The following is a 19881-nucleotide window of genomic DNA, read 5'->3' on the forward strand; positions in this document are numbered from 1 at the left end:
TCTATCCATCTCACAACACACAGAAGGAACTACATCTATTGCTGTAGAAAAACAGATGCTTAGTCACTCCCACTCCTATCCTGGCCTTCTTACTCCGCATCACCCCATCAAATAGAACATGCTATATCCTATCTCTGATTATCCATCTTAGCTCCACCAATTTTTTTTTTTATTTTTTTTTTAGGTAATAAATTACAAACCTCAAGGGAACGAAATAATGGGTTGCATAACCCTCTGCTTTTAGTACACGGGTTCAAAGCCAGGCCAAAGTTGGTACCCAGTTAAGACTATACAGGGATTAATAGCAAGTGAAGCACAAGTCTAATTCATGGCAGGGAAGTGTCTCATTCACAAAAGTCAGAATCACAATCAAGGGAAAAAGGTTGAGGTCTGAATGTGTTCAAAAGAAATTTATTATTTCTCAAAACAACCTCCATAAGGTGTTCATGTTTTTCATACATTCTTCCTCACATTGTGAAATTTTGCAATGTCAAGATGATCCTTCCCAATGTTTCATAAACTGTGATTTATTAAAAAGCTGGCAGGTTTAACAACATTAACGTATTCAGATAATGCACCTTTTGTACAAAAATGAGAGTCACAAATTAACCTCTCACATCCTGACTTCTTTCTTGGATTGCCATCTTTTCTAACATATTGGAGGGAAATAGGAACAAGAAAATACTGGAAATGGGGCAGGATAAGAGCCCCCATGTTGTAAATTTTAATAACTTGTGACATGAAAGAATAAGTGATTTTAAAAGAGTTCAAATTTTTAAGCTTAGGGTTGGAAACACTATATTCCAATGGAGTCCTAATATACCTTTTGCCATGTTAAGCTAAACCAAAATAGAGGAGTTTAGCATCAAATTACCAAGGTCCTTAGTCCAGATAAACAACCAGAGTTCACTGCCGATAATCTAATTGCTTTCATACACCCATTTCTCCTCCCCTTATAATAAGAATGTTGGCTCTGAAGCCCTTGTTTCCATTTCTTTTAGCATTTACTACTACTGTTTTTCTAGTGGCATGAGGAGTTCTAATGAGTCTATTTAATTCTGTCAACCATGATTAATCTCTGTTTCCATTTAGCTGAATTACGGGGCTTAGAGAAGCCTTCTGACACTCCTAGTCTCACAAACATACTACAGGAGCAACTGGTTTTTCTCAGGCAAGAGGGAACCAGAGTTAAAAGTAGCACCTGAAAACAAGGAATACTTGTTGTCCCTCTCCTTATCAGTCAACAGACATGCAAAATGTTATGCTCATGATGCAGCCACTTGTGGTAACTAGAATTCACTCAGTTGGTTGGCTTGATTTCTCTACAGTGGTACCTCAGGTTAAGTACTTAATTCATTCTGGAGGTCCGTTCTTAACCTGAAACTGTTATTAACCTGAAGCACCACTTTAGCTAATGGGGCCTCCTGCTGCTGCCGCACCGCCAGAGCACGATTTCTGTTCTCATCCTGAAGCAAAGTTCTTAACCTGAAGCACCATTTCTGTAACCCGAGGTACCACTGTATTCTACAATCCTAGAATCAAAGAATCATAGAGTTGTAAGGGATCCCAAGGGTCATTTAGTCCAAATCCCTGAAAAAAAGGAATCTCAACTAAAGTATCCATGACAGAAGACCATCCAACCTCTGCTTAAAAACCTCCAATGAAAGAGAGTCCACCCCCTTGTAAGGAAGTCCGTTCCACTGCTGAACAGCTCTTAGTGCCAGAAAGTTCTTCCTGATGTTTAGTCAGAATCTGCTTTCTTGTAACTTGAATCCATTGGTTTGGGTCCTACCCTCCAGAGTAGAAGAAACCAAGCTTGCTCAGCCCTTTAGATATCTGAAGATGTCTATCATATCTCCTCTCACTCTCCTCTTTTCCAGGCTAAAAATGTTCAACTTCCTCAACTGTTCCTCATAATGTTTAGTTTCCAGATCCTCTCAGTGTTCAATGGAGCACTGAGGGAGAAGAGCCAACCAGTGGTTATAAATGAGGGCATAATGTCTGGGTATCATGTACCAGCTCACAGAGGCAATAAATAATGAAAAGAAAAGGAACGGGCAGTGTTGTCAACAAAGTCACAAAGTGTTATCGATAGAAGAATCAAAGAAAGGTACAGTACAGAAATCTACAGTTTACAAAACTTGGGGGATTGCTTTGTGGAAGCCACTGTCTGTCTGCCTCAGTTCCCTCCTAGGAAACTTCACAGTGCAGTGATGAGGATGAATTATGAAAATTCAGTATAACCATCAGGCAGAATGGCTGACGGCAATGACGCTTACCTTCTAGTTGGGTGCCTTTGCGGGACGGCGCCAACAAAGGCATTTCACTTCCGTAAGATAATTGGATCTCTGGCAGTAAGTGTATTCCCAAAAGGCATTATAATTAAGGACTACTTCCATTCCTCTGTTCCCTGCAGTGTGGCATGGGTCAGGTTCCCATATTAAGAATACTGTAGTGCCCTTCAGTGTAGCTAAATGCTTCATTTCAGAGGATTCCCTGCTTTGTTTCTGCAAAAGTTACCCACTAAAATAGCAAGGAGCTGGAATTTTAAAAGGCTAGCTACCCGAAAGGCTGCAGCCATTGGTGACAGATTGCAAAATAAACATGTGGAAACCAAAGTGAGTGATGGCCACTCTTGGGAGCAATTACTTTGGGATGGACTGTCAGCAAGGGGTTCAGATCCCCTCTTAGGCCCCTCAAGGTCCCCATTGTCTCCGAGCATGTTTTCTAAGTAACTACTTGCGTGACTGTGAAGTGATATGTAAAGAATAGGCAAAGCTAGAAAGTAAAATGTGCAAGGAGCCCTGCGGGAAAAGCTCCCATTAACATTTTTCCCGGGCTCTGTCCACACAAGTGGCTGCCTAGTCAGACTTAGAGGACTGGGTGGAAATCCTGAACTGTGAGCTCAGTGGGTTGTTGTGGGCCATCCACTGTCAGTTCCCTCCCAGTAATCCTCACAGAGCAGTGGTGAGGGTAAGCTATGCAAGGGAAAGGTGGGGGAGCCTGTGGCTTTCCAGATACTGCTGGACTACAATGTCCAGCATCCCTCACCTGGACCTGTGTTGGCTGGGGTTGATGGGAGTTGTAGTCCAATGATATCTGGAGAACCAAAAGATTTCTCACCCGCAATGTAAGGGAATGGAAAACACTGCAGCTATGAGAAAAGTAATATAAATATACCACATATGTATTTGTTTATGTATAAAACATTTATATCCCATGTTTACTCAAATAAGGTATTCGGGGTGGATTGCAGTCAAAATATCTTAAAACAAAAGAAACACAATCCAGCAGTAAGAAAATAAAACAAAAAAAGCAAGAACAACGAACAGTACCACAATATATGGTTTTTTAAAACACACATACACACACCTTCAAGTGGGGTTGTTTAACCTGGCATCTGAATGTATCCAATGAGGGCAGAAGGAGATGTCCTGGCATCCCCTGATGACTATAATATGTGGGCATCTTCATGCAGGAAATTGTGGTCTTTCAGGTAGTGTAGTCACCATACACGCTACACCTTTAAAGCACATTCAAAGCAGATTCTTTCCCTCGTGGGATTCTGGGTCTCTGTCCCCCTCTCCTCCCCCCACGAACCCCCTTTAATCCCTGAAGCTGGGCTGTGGGGTGGGAGAACACCCAGAACAAGGCATGGGGGAAGACAAGGGAGATTGTTCCATCTGGAAAGCTTCTGCCGACAGATCAGCCTAGAGCGATGCTGAAGTAAGATGCTGGACCAGGTGAGCATTTGGTCTGATTCTGCAGAGTTTTCCTTATGTAATGTCTCTTGAGGGGGAAGCAAACTTAGCCCAACAACACATTGGTCATTTTTACCCAAGTTCATATACATCTGGTACATCAATATGAACTTTCCTTCCCACCCCCACCCCCCACCCCTGAGGATTTTGGAAGCCTGTTTAACCCATCATTCTGGTAATGATGATATCAGCAGGTTGACGTTTTCTTTCTTCTGCTTTTAATAAGAACCGTTATTCCAATCAGCCTTTCCTGTAGTTTGTTAACTTTGGAGATGGGAAACTTGTCATATTATGAGTGAGATATTTGAGTGAGATATCCTTTTGTAATATGCATCAGTGACAAAATCTGTGATATGGGGTTACATTAGACATGCTTTACAAATATTGTGTTCTCTGAATTTTCTAATGCACTTGTATTTTTCTTGATATGATTATGTTTAGTGCTTGAAAATTTGATAATATTTTTTTAAAAAAGACTGTCAGTCTCTTTCACCTTGGATAGTTCAGTGTGTGATACCCCTTGGTGCATCTCAGGTGACCCCACTTATAACTGGTACCCCAACACTGCAGGAAGTTTCCTGCTGCTTGTTTAAGATTCTCCTTTCCCTAAGGTCTTCCACTTTCCCATGCCTGCGAAAACAATTGTGTCTAAAATGTAAGCTAACTGATGCATCTAGAAGTGAGCGGATATGTGAACTTGGCTTTAGCTGGGGAAGACTGGACCAAACAATATATGTATGTCCTAGTATCATAAAAAAAACTTTTTTTTCCCTTTTTGACTTGATAGATGAATATTGAAGTGCAGGTGGGGACCAGTTTTCAGATATATGGTATCAAGACGGGGCTGGGGGTGGAGAGAGATGCCTGGGCAGTTATTCTCAAATTAGAATTGCGCTTTCACACATAAAAACGATTTCAGTTCACAAAACAATGTAGCAAAGAGCCTTGAAGCAAGTTCATTCCTTTATACATGTAGCCACTCACCTTTCTATAACCCCACCCCCCACCCCACCCCATATATTCGAAAGCAATTTACAAGCTGCATGGATGACTCATTCCAACAAAACATATTCATGTGCACTTATCCATGGGAATGCTTCCAAAATCCAACCGGCGGGAGCTGAACATTGAACTGTCCCTCAAGCTACTCACCTTCCCATGTGATGAGCTTTCTTTTCTAACAGCCCGAACAAGTAAATCTGTAAAGATGTGATGCTTATGTATGGACGCATCAAGAACGCAATGCCTGGAGGACTGGTTCCCAATCTATATTCATTAAAACTGGCAAGTTTTCTTACAATTAAAATGTGATAAAGCCTTCATAAAATGTCACATACTTAGTGAGCTTAAAACAACCTAATTCTTAACTTTTCTTTCAAGGTTATGAATACTAATCACCAGCGTCCCATTCTATTACAGTCATGAATATGTATTATGCCTCTAGCCTTCTGTTCTCCAAACTTTTATTAGTGTTATATAATAATTGCCAAGGTGACTTAGTAAGAATCTTGGGAACTGGCATTTGATGGGGTATTAAGAAATCTTAGTCAGCTATCCCTAGACTGACTCAGCAGAACTGCAATTCCCTGGATCCCTTGAGAAGAGCGGATTATCATCAAACCTGTTTCTAGCATGAACAAGCTAGAAGAGGGATAGAGGAGTTGCCCCAAATGGAAGTAGGACTGATTAAGATGATGTCAGCAAGGGATGCAGCCTGCCTTTTCCCAGACGCCGCAGGTTCATTTCAAACATGTCATCAGAGTAGTGCCCAAACTCATAGGAAATTAATCAGGATGCTTTACAGGGTGACTTACCACTGGGTCTTTTCCTTTCCGAAAGCATTCTTCTTTCTGTCCAGGCAGTGGCGGCCAGTAGATCTGCAACATAAGGCAAAAACGTAAGTGCAAGACATTCCAACAACATGGAACTAGGGAGTGAAGTTTCCTCAGGCCGAGAAGAAAATCCTTGCTGCGGGGTCTTCTTCTTTGACAAACAACTAAATTCCTTGTTATGCTTGTACTTTTTGCCAGGAATAAAATTGTCCTGTACTTAAACTTTCCCTGAAGGAATGTTAACCTCTGAGAACCATTGTGGCATAGTGGTTAGAATTTCAGACTAGGAACTGGGAGACCAGAGTTCAAATCCCCCTTGGCCATGAAGCTCTTTCGGTCTGTCACTTAGGGCTCGTCAACACTTCTTCTTGTCCCATGCTCAGAAAGCTCGGCTCCAATCAGTTTTCTGCTTATCCCACACTCTTTAGGCACAGGTCCAAGTGGTTTTCTGTTTGGCCTACTCCTTTCCCCCAGAAAACTCTCGCTTTAGTGCTAAATCAGAGCAAACATCAATTGGGAGAAAACCCAATTGGTTTTTGCTCTGAATCAGTAGTAAATATCAGTTTTCCCTGGGCGAAAGTGATGAGGCAAGCAGGATGAGCCCTTACTCTCAGCCTAACGTACCTCTCAGAATTGTTGTGAGGATAAAATGGGGAGGAGGAAAAAGTGGGATACAAATGTAAATAATAATAATAATAATAATAACCAATTCATTTTCAAGAAGCTTTGATTATCACAGATATTTGGAACCAATACAAGTCACTACCACAGGCAGGAAGCTGCAGTGCTCATTTTCACCTCTGTTGTACTCAACAAATACTCCCCCCAGTATCAAGCAGTTAAAATAAGCTTCCTTTGCAGGAGACAGAGCAAACAAACAAACAAAAACCTAAAATGAATGTTCACTTCCAGACCGTGGCTATTTTCAGGTGAGATTCAATCACATACTGGCAAATGTAAGTTGCACAGTTGGAAGAAGGCATCGTGCAACAAATCTGCTCCCCCAAAATATCAGAACTTTTGTGCTAAGGGAAACGGCAGAGAAATGCATTGGAAAATGTGGGATAACGCTTGCTTTGACTCCACTAACTTCCCTAGCAAGCAAATCAGAATGAATGCTCCTTAAACAGCCATTGTTGCCTAATCTCCCTACAAACCAATCAGGATGAACATTGTTCGAAAGTGCCTTAAGATCACATGGTATTATTATTATTATTATTATTATTATTATTATTATTATTAAATTATCTCCACAATATTATTTACGGCATGCCATGTCTATGTATGCTCAGAAGCACAAGAATAGGAGCAAAGATGGTATATGAAGAAGGGTGGAGGAAGGGAAGACCTACAAGACTGTAGAACAGAGTAACAAGTTTGAAGCAATGATATAAAAAGTTGGGGGGAAATGAAAAGCTGCAGAATCAGGACAAAAACAAGACAGAATGGGGGCTTAGAGAAGAGCAACATGAGAAGACAAGAAATCCATATTTATTGGTTCATACTCATCAAAAGAAAATGTCCTAACAAGAGAAGGGGCGAAATGTTAAAATCACCCAAGATAGTAACTAGAAGAAAACATAAAAGAAAGAAACAAAATAAAGTGCTTCCTTAGAGAAGGAAGCTAAATCTTATTCTTTTGCCTGTAATGGATGCTTCACTCCATTTAATATGGTAATAAAGAATATAAGATGCCAGATTAATATTTCAAAAATAAAGGAGCCTCTGGAGTCATTTTTATCTCAAGCAAAAGGCATCCATTATCCTACAAAGAGTTGCAGTTTCATGAATTAGGAGAGAATTTAGCGAGATCTTTTCAAATAAAGGACATCTGGTTAACCCTAACCTGGCCTTACAACTTGGCTCTTTAACCATAAGCCTAGCAACTGTTTATGCAAGCCATGGACTGATTTATAAAGTTTGTTTTACAGACTAATGTGCTGGCAGAGAATTCTGGAGAGACATTCATTTTCTGTAAGATGTAGAGGAGAAGGGTCTCCTTTGACCTTCCATTTCCCTTTTGTGTGGTCTCACACCCTCAAGGACACAGCGACACACAAACAAAAGTTTGATCTTCTTGCTCTTTCTAAGTAAAAGCTAAAACTTGCAGCTGGCTAAGATGTCAGCTGAACACAGTGGTACTTAAAATCTCCTTTCCAAAATGGCATCAAGAAGCCAAACTGTGTGATTTATTATAATAAATGCACTCTTATCCTATGGAACGTTTCATGGGCCTGCCCCTACATGCTTTACCAACTAGAGACTGGAGTGGGTGGGGTATCACAGAGCAGGAGGATTAATGAAACAAAAGTCTACAAAACATCTAAGAAAAGAACCAAAGTGTTGTCTTCCAGCTGCCATATTTAAAAACTACAATGGTCAGCATTCTTTTAAAAAATATTTATAAAAAGTTAACTCTATTTAGGCACTCAAACAAAAGTCAAACTCTCGTTCCTTAGGACAGTCCTCTGATTTGAGTAAGTCCTCTATTTGAAGGACTGTCTGGTCCAAGCGCAGTTCCAAGGCAAATAACTGTAAGTAGGGGCAACAGGACCTTTGAAGTTGTCCATCAACAGTTAGCATATGGACAGCAGACTGAGCAGACTGAAGTCATGCAGATACAGTCTTCCCCACTACGATGAAATGCATTGTATTTCTATTTACATTACAGTAATTTTTTTAATAATATTGCATATACACTTGGCATATCAAAAGTAATGCAATTCTGTTTTATTTGGGGAGACTGGTCCTCATTCGTGACAATGCATTAAATAGATTGGGGAGTGCTCTTGCTACAGTACATATAGCCCTGCTGTGGCAAGAATGTAAGGGTAGCCGGTGCCCCTTGGATGTTGTTGGATCATAACATCAGCTCCATCATCCATGGCCAATAGTTACAGATGACGGGCACAGTATTGTTTAGTTACCCCAAGTGGTGCCAAGAAGACAGAATGCTTTGTGAAAACCAAATGTTCATAAAAGGGCCTTCACAGATAGGCTCAATGGGAAGTTCTGCCATATTACACCATCTTCTTTCAAGTGGCATTTCAGCTGAACCTATCAGTCTTGGTACATAATGTAGTGAAAAAGATTGTGCTAAGGAGGGGGAGGGAAGAGAGCTGGAGGGTGGCAGGGAGCAATGGTGTGGCTTAATCAACATCATGATCTTATGCTGATTAGCAGGAGGTACAGCCACTAGTCACCTAAAAATCAATCAGGGCATGTGAAAAGTCTCTAGAGCATTAGCACAATGGGAGTTGAAGTAATAAAGTAGCTGGTATTTTTTTTAAATTAAATGGTAGAATAAACATGTATCATGTTTTCCAATGTCAAACGCCAACACTTCCTAAAGAACTAAGCGTGTGTGTGTGAATCAGTTCCTCCCTGACCTTGGGAAGAGAAGGAAATGAGAATCAATTATATACACCTCCCAGTAGCAACTTCCTTGACGCTACCTTACTGGAAAAAGTTGAGAAGGAGGAAAATCATTAAGCAATAGGGCAACATAGCCTGTAGCTGCTCTAGAACGCCAAATGCCAATCTTAATTTTCCAAAATTAAAGATAGGAGGGAGCAGGCATGCTATCTGCACATACAATCAGCAACACTCAGCTACAAAATCCTGGGGTCTGCCATTTCAGTACTTCAGCTCAACCCACCCAAGATAAGATGGCAGTACAAAAAGGGAAATAACTGTTTGGAGCTTGCATGAGTTAATCTCAGAACAAGTACTGGATGTAACATGTGGTTAGTGGAAATATACTTTAATGACCAAAAAAAAAAGAGTGGGGGGACGACTATGTTTTGTATATTTTGGCACTGGTGATAGTAGTGCCAATGATGTTTGGGGCCTGCTTTTGAATATAAGAGCATTAAAAGGTTCCTTTGGGGTCATCCCAAAGGCCCATCTAGTTCTGCTTCGTGTTCTCACAGCAACCAACCCAAATGCCCCTAGGAACCCCACAAGGTGGACAGGAGTACAACAGCACTCTTCCAACTTGTGTTCCTCAGCAGCATGTTGCCATTGACAATGGAGACAGTACAGAGCCATCATGGCTAGTAGCCACTGAAAACTGCTATTTGAGGGAGATAATAATGACAAAACCCACCCACCCTCGCAAAGTACTGATTTTTTAAAAATAAGTGGCTGCACGCCTTTCAGTTGTACAAAAATAGAAAACTTTATCTGACCTCGTAAGTTTCTTCTTGATTGTTTAATGTTTGGAATGTTGCGCTCTCTTAGGACCCTATAGTCTTAGGACCCAGCTAGACTGGTAAAGAAAAAGTGATTTATATGCAGTGTATGTGCGATAGAACATTGTGCCACCAGTTGGTGATGTTGAGTCCCGTTTTTCTCTACCTGTTTTCCCTGCTTAAATTTACAACGCAACGCTTCCAGCCCTAGTTTTGAACCTGTAAAATGATAGTATTAAAGTGACTTGCTTCACAGAATTATTGGAAGGAGGAATAGAGTGATTCCCATATAGCAATTCGCACACACGAAAAGGTACAAGAGACATCCATCGTGTCAAGCATCTCATTTCCTGTCACAGTTTTGCTGGGTTTTGACTCAGCAGTTAATTTAATCATTTACTATATATGACAGTCGGATCCTTCTGCAGACTTATATTAATTGCTCATAACCTGATCATATGTCTAGACTTCTCACACTTCCAATTACATATAATCGCAATATGATCTCTTTTGGACTGGAACATTCCTTACACAGGCTCCCATCCACCCCCAACCTTTGGCTGGTGTCACATTTCTGGCTTCTATTTAATGAAGTTCTCTGCCCTGGGCAATAAGTCTGCTTAAGGCCTGGGCTTTACTGAATGCCTTCTGTTCATCTCAAGTTTCAGCTTCTATGGAAAAACGGCTCCTCTGAGGGATCCTTTAAGTATCCTTATGGAGGCCACTGGAAATTGATTACCCATGAAGGCGCTCCACTTGATGGGAAGAACATTTTAAAGCCATTTAACTGCACCTCTGCATATGCATGCAGAATCTACTCCACCAGCGCAACTGCCGGGGATATACAATGTGAGACTTCTGTGGTGTTTAAACTGACTCCAAGGTGGAAATGTACAACTAAAGATTTTAAGCAGAGGCTTAGGCAAGTGGGCAGAGTTCTGGGACCACAAGAAAACACAGCCAAATCAGTTAGTCAGTACTTGATTGCTGTCAGTTATCCCATTTCTGGATTGTATACAGCGCAGCCAAATCAGAGGTAAAATCATAGAATTGTAGAGTTGGAAGGGAGGGACCATGAGGGTCCAACCCCCTGCAATGCAGGGGTCTTTCACCCAACATGGGGCTTGAACCCATGGCCTAAGATTAAGAGTCTCATATGCTCTACCAACTGAACTATCGCAGGTAGTGCCACCAAAAGCCAGCCAATATCAACGGGCAGAGTCAACTAACCAGTCCCACCAGCAGAAGCCTACGCAAGGACTTCTGGGGGCCTCCTGCTCCCCCCTCCAATTGGCAGGAGAACCCACGGAGCAGCACACTGGAAGAGAAGAGGGCAGATTGTTCCATCAGCCAAGCAGCTATGCTGAATTCCTCCCAAAGTGTGGGCTTTGCTCACTTGTCTTGACTAAAGCGTGTGAATGATGATGGTGATGATGAATTAAATTTGTATAACACCTTTCATAAACTATCCCAACCTTATTCAAAGAGCATGATCCCTATTTGAATCAATTCACTTACTTACTTCCCAAGGCTTGCTTCCCATCACTCAGGTCCTTGGAGTACTAGTATCCCCTACTAAGAAGACCCTCCTATCTCGTGTATAACAAGCATGCACCTAACATACATAAAGTAGTACAGTGCATGAGCTGATGGCCTTCCACTACACCTTGAACTTGCTCAGGAAGCTTCAGATAAAGTATGGCATCTCTCATCCCATGGGGATAAGAATGTTCAGTACAGTAGTACCTTGGTTTACGAACTTAATCCTTTCCAGAGGTCCGTTCTTAAACCAAAGCGTTCTTAAACTAAGGTGTGCTTTCTCAATTTACAAATGGAACAAATTCAACAGGAAGCGGAACATGTTCTGTTTCCAAGGCAAAGTTCACAAACCAAAACACCTACTTCTGGGTTTGCAGCATTCTTAATCCAAGTTGTTCATAAACTAAGCTGTTCTTAAACCAAGGTACCACTGTATTGTAAAGATATACGTACATAAACCACTTTGAGCGCTTTGGAAAAGTGCCCTATAAACTCTGATTCAACATGCATGATTGTAGTAAACATTAAATTTGCATTATATATCGAGAACATTACCTCCTTAGCATCCATGTTGGTTTGATCCAGCCGAAGAGAATAAAGTGTGTCCTTTCCTCCAATGAACAGGCGGTCACGGTATTCATCGAGGTACAAGGAGCGGAAATCTAAAATTCCTCGGTGCCCAAGGAACAGGACTGAGCGGTTAGTGGCCAAAAGATCTAAAAGGCAGGGAATAAATGATAAAGGAAAACTGAAGGTGAGGCAAAGGAAACTGAAAGAAGAGGGTCCATGTTAACTGAACATGTACTCTGTGTGCCTACTTCACTTGAGCAAGCCATTACTTAAGCATGAGGTGCAAATTCAGCAAAAGATAGTTAAGGATTAAGGTTGTAAACACATGACATTTTAAAGTGCACTCAATGCCCTCTTGGTGCTTGTGTTTTTGTGTAACATACAAATCCCGTTGCTTTCAATGTCGCTTAATCATGGCTGATTTTCGCTTTATTTTATCCACTGTGTTCTGCATTTCTGCAAGTGTAGGATTTGGATAATACTGCAATTAGAAACACAGTATTTTTGTTTATTTTGATTCCTTATAGAAAACTTTTTTAAAAACCTGATTTGCATTGTATATTTTATATTCTTCACAAACCACTCTACACTGAAGTGGTATATAAGTGGTATATACATAGTGGTATATACACTGAAGTGGTATATAAGTTTTGTTAAATAAAATGAAATCATCTCAAAATTAGTTTTTAGAAAACTTCCTGAGGTTGAAAAATGCCTAAAGCTCACATGACACTTTTTTTAAAAAAACAGCTCGATAAAAACATTGCAAAACGATCCCTTCCTTTTGCAGCAATGCCCTATCATTTTGTTATATTAGTATTTTTTTGATTTTAAACATATACAAAAAATATATAACTACATCAAAATGCTCTAAAAGGAAAATCAAACAAGCAAGCAGATTGAACACATTGATGTGATGCATCACCTAAAAAGTTTTAACCCAGCCAGCTATTACTAAGTAGCACAATAGGCTTCCATCCTTACAGGTTCATTACAAGCACCCAGCTCATATCACAGAGGGGAGGGAATTAACAGGCTATTCATTTCGCCTCAGAGTCTACCACCCTCACCAGGGCCAGCTCAAGACATTTTGGCACCTGAGGCAAACCACAAAATGGCACCTGCCCGCCCCTTCCCACCCCAACAGGGAAGAAAGGGTGAGTGAATATCTATATCAGGAACAAGGAGGGAGGGGCGATAAAAATATACTTTGAAAATAGGGTGGAAGATCAGCAGTGCCTCCTATTAAATGGGACTTACACCTGAGTAAACCTGCTTAAGATTGCAGCAAATGACCAGCACATTAGTTGCACCAAATGCCATAACTAGATGTCCATTTCAGTTCCATGAACTCCCCAAACCATGAGCCAATGAAGAGGGGTTTTGAGCAAAGATATATCTAAATCCCTCTCTCATTACCAGCATAGTTTCTGCTGTTGACCTACACTGGGTTCTTCTAGAGTTGAATTGCTTTGTTTTCCTTATTTAAAAAGAGAGGTCCATGAAATTGGATGCAGGAGAAAGAGATTTGAACCTCAGCTCAAATTGCTGCCTTACCCTGAATCACAGCAATGTAATTTGGCTTGGGGCAGGGGAGCTCTTAAGACAAAGGCAACCTTTTGGCACATTGACCAAGCTTTCTGTGGCACCGAGGCACTAGTGGTCTGCGCATGAATCCTCTGGACTATTGGAAATTAATCTCATCACTCTGTGAGGGCCATTTCTTTTCTTATACCCGGACGTGGAGTCCCAGGTCACCAAGCAATTTCTGCAGCTAGGAACACCGGATGCTCCATCCAGAATGCTGAAGGAGGCTGTCATTAGCTGGGAGTGAAGACAGGAGGTCTCTTTACTGCTGATAAAAGGCTAAAAGATAAATGCCTTATAAAACAGTCCATCAGTGTGACAGGGATAACTCCCTGACAGTTGCAGAATGGAGTTTTTATCAGCGGCTGCTGAAAGCTGGGGTGGATTTGAGGTCTCAGTGCAAGAAACACTGTGGGGGAAAGGTAGGAAAGCCATGCAATGGGGGAATAGAAGGGGAAGAGATGGGGTGCTGGGGATTGTAGTAAAAAAACTGTGCCGATCAACTAGCAGGGGTTCTGAAAAGGATTTTTAACATCTCTCTGCAAACGGCTTGTGTTCCATCATGCTTGAAAGCAGCTACCATTGTCCCAGTCTCCAAGAAAACAGCAACTAACTGCCTAAATGACTACAGAACTATTGCATTGACATCTGTAGTGATGAAATGCTTTGAGAGATTGGTTCTTCAACATCTTAGGTCAAGCTTCCCACCGGACTTTGATAAACATCAGTTTATCAAAGTGGTAGACCTTCCTTCTACCATTTGTGACTGGATTAAAGACTTTTTGAGGGATCGGACACAGTGAGGATTGGGACTATTAGATCTACCTCCCTGAAGCTTAGCACTGGCACCCCACAGGGATGTGTGCTAAGTCCCTACCTGTACTCATTGTATCTGATCCATCCACAGTAATTATTACATTTGCAGATGATACTACCATAATGGGCCTAATTGCAGGTGGAGATGAAACAGCATACAGGGGAGAGGTTCAAAAAGTATCTACATGGTGCTCAGAGAATAACTTGCACCTAACTATTAGTAAGACAAAGAAGATGGTGTTGGACTTCTGAAGGAAGAGAGGGGAACTTGCCCCATTGTATATGGGGGGGCTGTGTGGAGACAGTCTCCTCCTTTAAATTCCTGGGAGTTCACCTTAGTGAGGACCTCACTTGGAAAATCAACACAACTCAGGTGGCCAGAAAGGCCCAACAGAGACCCCATTTCCTCAGGGTCTTGCGAAAGAATAATGTTAAACAACAATTGATGAACTCCTTTTACCGGTCCACAATAGAAAGTGTCCTTTCATATTATATTACAGAGTGGTATGCTGGCTTGACAGCCATGGGCAGAAAGTTTCTACAGAGAGTGGTAAATACAGCACATGATATCATGGGCTGTCCCTTGAGTCCGATGGATGACATCGCAAGGGATCGTTGCCTTAGGAGAGCGAGAAATCTTCTACCCTTGGGGAGGAGATATAAAAGTATGGTCAGCCATACCAACAGACTAAAGAATTGTTTCTATCCATGGGCTGTTATGCTGTTGAACAGAAAATAACACAGCAAAATTGACTTGTGAGGTGGTGTGTTGTTCAATAAGCACACAGAGTGCAACGAGACTGAGTGTTTGGGGTGGGAGGCTTGTTTAATTTCATTGTGCACAGGTGGTAGAACGACAATAAATGTATTATTATTATTATTATTATTATTATTATTGCTACTACTACTTGGGGTCTTGTGGAAAGAGGAAATGTAGAGACCAATTGCCCAGTTTAAATAACATGCTTAAACAATTGCTTATAGAACACTGTTTCTGCAGCTCCTATATGCTAGGTTTTTTGCTATCTCAATGCCATAATGTATGTATTGAGTTTCTGGGAAACACGTATTTTGATACTGGCAGTTTAGGGAACTTGCAGAACTTAAAATCACAGACATACAGGTTGTGTACACATGACATTTTATTCTGGAATCAATGGAGCCCGAGTGCTTGCTTTTTCTACAAAATCCACACACATTCTGGAACAACTACACATTTTTTGGCCCTGAAAAACACTTCTCAAGAAACTGGTTTCATTCCAAAAATTAAAGCTCATTGTAGATAGATGCAGAATCAATTTGAAAACAGATGAAAAGAGACAAAGGCAGTCCCAGCGATGAAAGGGTGTATCCACACCCATCCAGTGAAGTTGTGGGTGGGCGTACAAAGACTTGCAATCACCACTTCCTTTTTCATTCACCTGGGATATGTGCAGGGAGGGTCAAAACTAGACCAAGTCATTTTGTTGCCTACTGCAGAGCAGCAAATGAATCCCACCCACTCATCCAGCTCAAGACATATCACAAGCACCTTTCATGACTAGCAACAAATAAACCACAGTGAAAGTTAACTAACAAACTGCTTTCCTTTCATTACACCCAACAACAATTGTCAGAAGCGACAACCTCAGTCTGCCTAAGCATAGCACCAACAACGCAGGCAAGATTTGGCCAAGCAAAGTTCATCTGTTGAGCTTACAAAAATGGATTCTCTTGATGGAAAAATAGTAGTTAAAATAGCAAAGGTAAAGTCCTTGCAAATGTAGTACAAAGTGAAATAATGCAGTTGCCAAATTAGGCTGCCAATTTACACTCAGGAGTAAATCCCATTGAACAAAGCGTGACTTACTTCTGAGTATATGCATGCATAGGGTCACACTGTTTACTACTATAGTTTCATATGTAGGTGCTGTTTAATGCAGGGCCAGGACATGAAATTTCATGGGAAAAATCTGCTGTCTCAGGCTGTGACCTCAGAGCTGCCTCCATAAACAACAAGCTACATTTGTCACCAACAAGCAACAACTTCAGCTGAAAGTATAAACAGGCAAACAGAAATCAAGATGGAGCTTGAGGTTGAAGTGTCTCAGAACATAAAAAAGACAATGATACGGAATAAAATTCCACAGCCAACAGCAATCCCAGCAAATTTGTCTCAGACAGAGTGATTAGGCACTCTCTGGGCATCCGTGTGATTGATAATTTAAGTAAAGCTGCATCTCATCTCAACTTCATGTAGAAACCTATTTGGACATTTGGATGGCATATATTGATTTACATGTTTAAATTAAGATGAATGTATTGGCAGTTATTGTATTTTTAATGTAAGCAGATTATGTTTTTTGTTTCTTTTTTCTCACTGATTTTTTTCTTTCCTTGTTAAATATACTATTTTAAAAAACCAATTAAAGGAAAATTTGTGTGTACTAGAACCAAACTGGAGAGGTAAAAAAACTTGAATGAGAATTCAACCCAAATTATTAATTGTTCCCTGGGTTCATTGCTAGTGGTTTAAGCGCTGCGTTTTCTAAATCTGACCTATAACAAAACAATAGTGACCTCACTGCATTAGCACTCCCTCATGTTCTTGCCTGTTGTAATAGGGGAAGAAATTATTTGGGGTGGGTTTTTTTAAAGTTAGGAATAGACACACCCTCAAGCGGAAAGAGGCCAGTGTGTGTGGGAGGAAGGTTCGGAAAGCCACATGGTCTTCCACACAGACAGGAGGGGCCCCCAGCAGGTCAGATGGTCTGTGTCATTCCTGTAACTGATTTGTTCCGCTGTACAACATGATAAAATACGAACCTTGGGAAGGTAAATCTCCAGAGAGATTGGTTGCCTGGCACACGTGCAGGAGTCTATCTTTCACCCATAAAGATAGCAAAACTCCCAAATCCAAGGGTGGCATCAGGTGGTTGTGATTTTGAATCATTCCCCAGATGTTAACATACATGTCAATACAGAAAGGATCCTTGGTGATTCTGCATTCCACTTTGCTCCCGAGACTTCCACCCACTGTTCCTTTGTAGTTCTGTCTAGGCTGAAGCTATAAGAAGTAGCAGCAGCCTACTTCACATGAAGCAAAACCAGATACATGAATACCTCTGACAGGTCAAATTAGCACTGACGGGCAAAATCTGTGCATGAAATAGTGTTAGAATGTTACCTATGGTATTAGGCATTGCTTGTTCAAGCTGCCAAATTTTCTGTGTCCATTGGATTTCCCAGACACAACAAAATACTTTTCATTAGTCTGCATTTGCTAGGGCACACCTGTTTTGCATACACAGCTGCTTTCTCTAATTTAGTAAGTAGCTGTTCTTTGCTATCTCTATCCATCTTCTAAGACTAATATTTCTCAGCAAAAAATTTTAAAAATGCCCTTTTACTGCAAGGCTTCTGAACGAAGCAGAAATATAAATCAGAGCAGCAGAGAAAGGGAGGGAAAGGGAATAGCGTGTGGGAGATGCTGCTGAACAATTATATGCTGGATGGCCAGGAATTATTTTTTTTTATAAAAAAAAACCCTACCAATAAATCCTGACCTGACTATATTCCCCACATTCCAGAATCATTTGTGGATGAGTTAATTTCTCCCTCATCTTCTTGGCTCAGCTCTTAGTAATTCTGCACACCTCCTTGTCCAGTCTGCAAGAAATTTCAGCAAAGGCAAAGCAGCAACTAATCAAATCTAAAGCCAGCCTCCAGAGGATGTTTGCCCAGAGTATGAAGAGTTAATGACCAAAGTGGCTCATCATTCACAGGCAACATTTCAGGAGTGATTTGTACCCCACTGGTGAAAAATGTAAGGCCAAAAGGGAACCTCTGGGCATTTGGGGGAGGGACAAGGGAGATAAAATGCATAAACGACCCAAGGTGACTCACAGTGTGGTTTGAAATGGTTCATTATCAAGAAGCCTTTCAGCAACCATTCAATGGGCATTTGTAAGGTGACATGATGCCATGAGAAGGAAAAATGCCACATATATCGGAAAGCATGGACATTGATCATTTACTCCAGAGAAAGGAAGAGGCTATTTATTGACACAAATGGATTTAAAAGAGATTAGATGATGATTAGCAAATATTTCTACGATGCTTGTAGTAGATAGGAAGCATTACAGTCCTTAGCACATCCAACACTTGAAAACCTCTTCAATATAATCCTCCTTCACTAGTCCATGACCAGCATATGATATAAACTCAAGTTTAAATAGCCCAATATGTGGGTCCAGGCTGAACATTCTGTCTACTAGTAAACCACACTGGCCCTAACAATTATAATGTTTGGCACCATGCAAAGCATGCAAAGAGTACCTACCATTCTTACTACAGCTCACTAATCATTTCCACACACCTCTCCTGTGTTTGATCAAAGTGTCTGTCAACAAATGCACCTGTGCATGCATCCTCACGGGTTTAATATCTGAGAGCCTCCACTACTACATCAGATGTCTAAATTTGAGGCTGGCCATTTATTTAGCCATTAAAGTTTATGGGCCAGCAACTTCTGCTGGGGCTGAATTCTATAGCCGTTTCAACTGAAGGCCATGCGCTAGCTAAAAACCCTGCTTTACACAGAGAGGGAGTTCCTATAAAGCATGCCAGATACTAGACCCTTCTCTGCTTAGCTGCAGCTGTAAACAATAAAACAAACACTTTGGGTGTTTCGCCCTGGCTGTAATCCCCATCGTAATGTGAAGGCATGCAGATAGTGGGCTCAGAACGGAAGCCATTTGCGGAGCTGAAACTGTGAACGCCATCTGTAGTGGCGACCACTTGCTTTCCCACAGTCAAATGGGACTTGCAACTGAGCGGAAGAAGAAATGGAGATGTCATTCCATAGATTGGCTGGAACACAGCCCTCCTGTACTGGTCTCCATAGATGCCAAGGCAGAGCCTACAACTGCAACAGCTGCTCCTGCTTCTTGGTTTGGCTGCCTTCCTGCATAGGTTGTGTTTTTACTGAACACGATTGTTCAGACTAGGGCAGCAAGCAAGAATAGGCCATTCTGCTCCTCCCCAACCTCCAATCCACAGGAATTTCCCCCCTCACTAACGTGCCTGCATGTGGGCCCCTCTCCCTAAACTCCCAGTTGTGTAGTCTCCTCACAGTAAACAGCCCCTCTTCGCCACACATCTGGAATGGGTTTGATAGACTCCACATTATAATTTCCAATAAATGGGAAGTTATTTCATGCTTCACTGCCAAGACTTGTAAGACACACTGCTCCCATCCTCTCCATGTCTGTCAAACCAAGATTAGGATATAACAGGAGAGCAGGCTATTAAAGCAGCAAAGGAAAAAGCAGATGGGTCACAACTCAGTGGGGGTCTCTGCCAACCCAACTATTAAAACCCAAATAATCATTCCCCCCTGCCAAAAAACCACAACATGCTATTGTGGATTAGATATCAGTAGGTGTGTTGCATGCTGCAAATCTCCTTCACACATTATATTCATATTTGCTGGCATCTTGGGAGACAGTGGGGGAACGCACCTTAAGGGCGTGAAGTCAAACCATTGGAGAGTTACAGTGCCTGCTGTGGCTGTAGAATTCAATACAGAAATGCTTTGTTGCA

The 19881-nt window shown here is 41.4% G+C and overlaps 1 protein-coding gene across 3 annotated transcripts in view; it reads right to left on the bottom strand.

Moving 5' to 3' along the window:
- The window catches only part of SEMA3G (semaphorin 3G), a 71907-nt gene that overhangs the window by 30468 nt on the left and 21558 nt on the right, over positions 1-19881 (bottom strand). For all 3 annotated transcript variants that reach the window (XR_014508533.1, XM_083429412.1, XM_083429413.1), the window contains exons 2-3: positions 11881-12041; positions 5576-5638 (exon numbers count right to left, since the gene is read on the bottom strand). Coding sequence is in view for 2 of the 3 variants with exons in the window: in XM_083429412.1 (XP_083285538.1) it covers positions 5576-5638; positions 11881-12041 (224 nt within the window). In the remaining variant the exon portion in view is untranslated. The remainder of the gene's footprint in view (positions 1-5575; positions 5639-11880; positions 12042-19881) is intronic.

The sequence above is a fragment of the Podarcis tiliguerta genome (assembly GCF_965153285.1).
Source record: "Podarcis tiliguerta genome assembly, chromosome: 2".
NCBI lineage: Eukaryota > Metazoa > Chordata > Lepidosauria > Squamata > Lacertidae > Podarcis > Podarcis tiliguerta.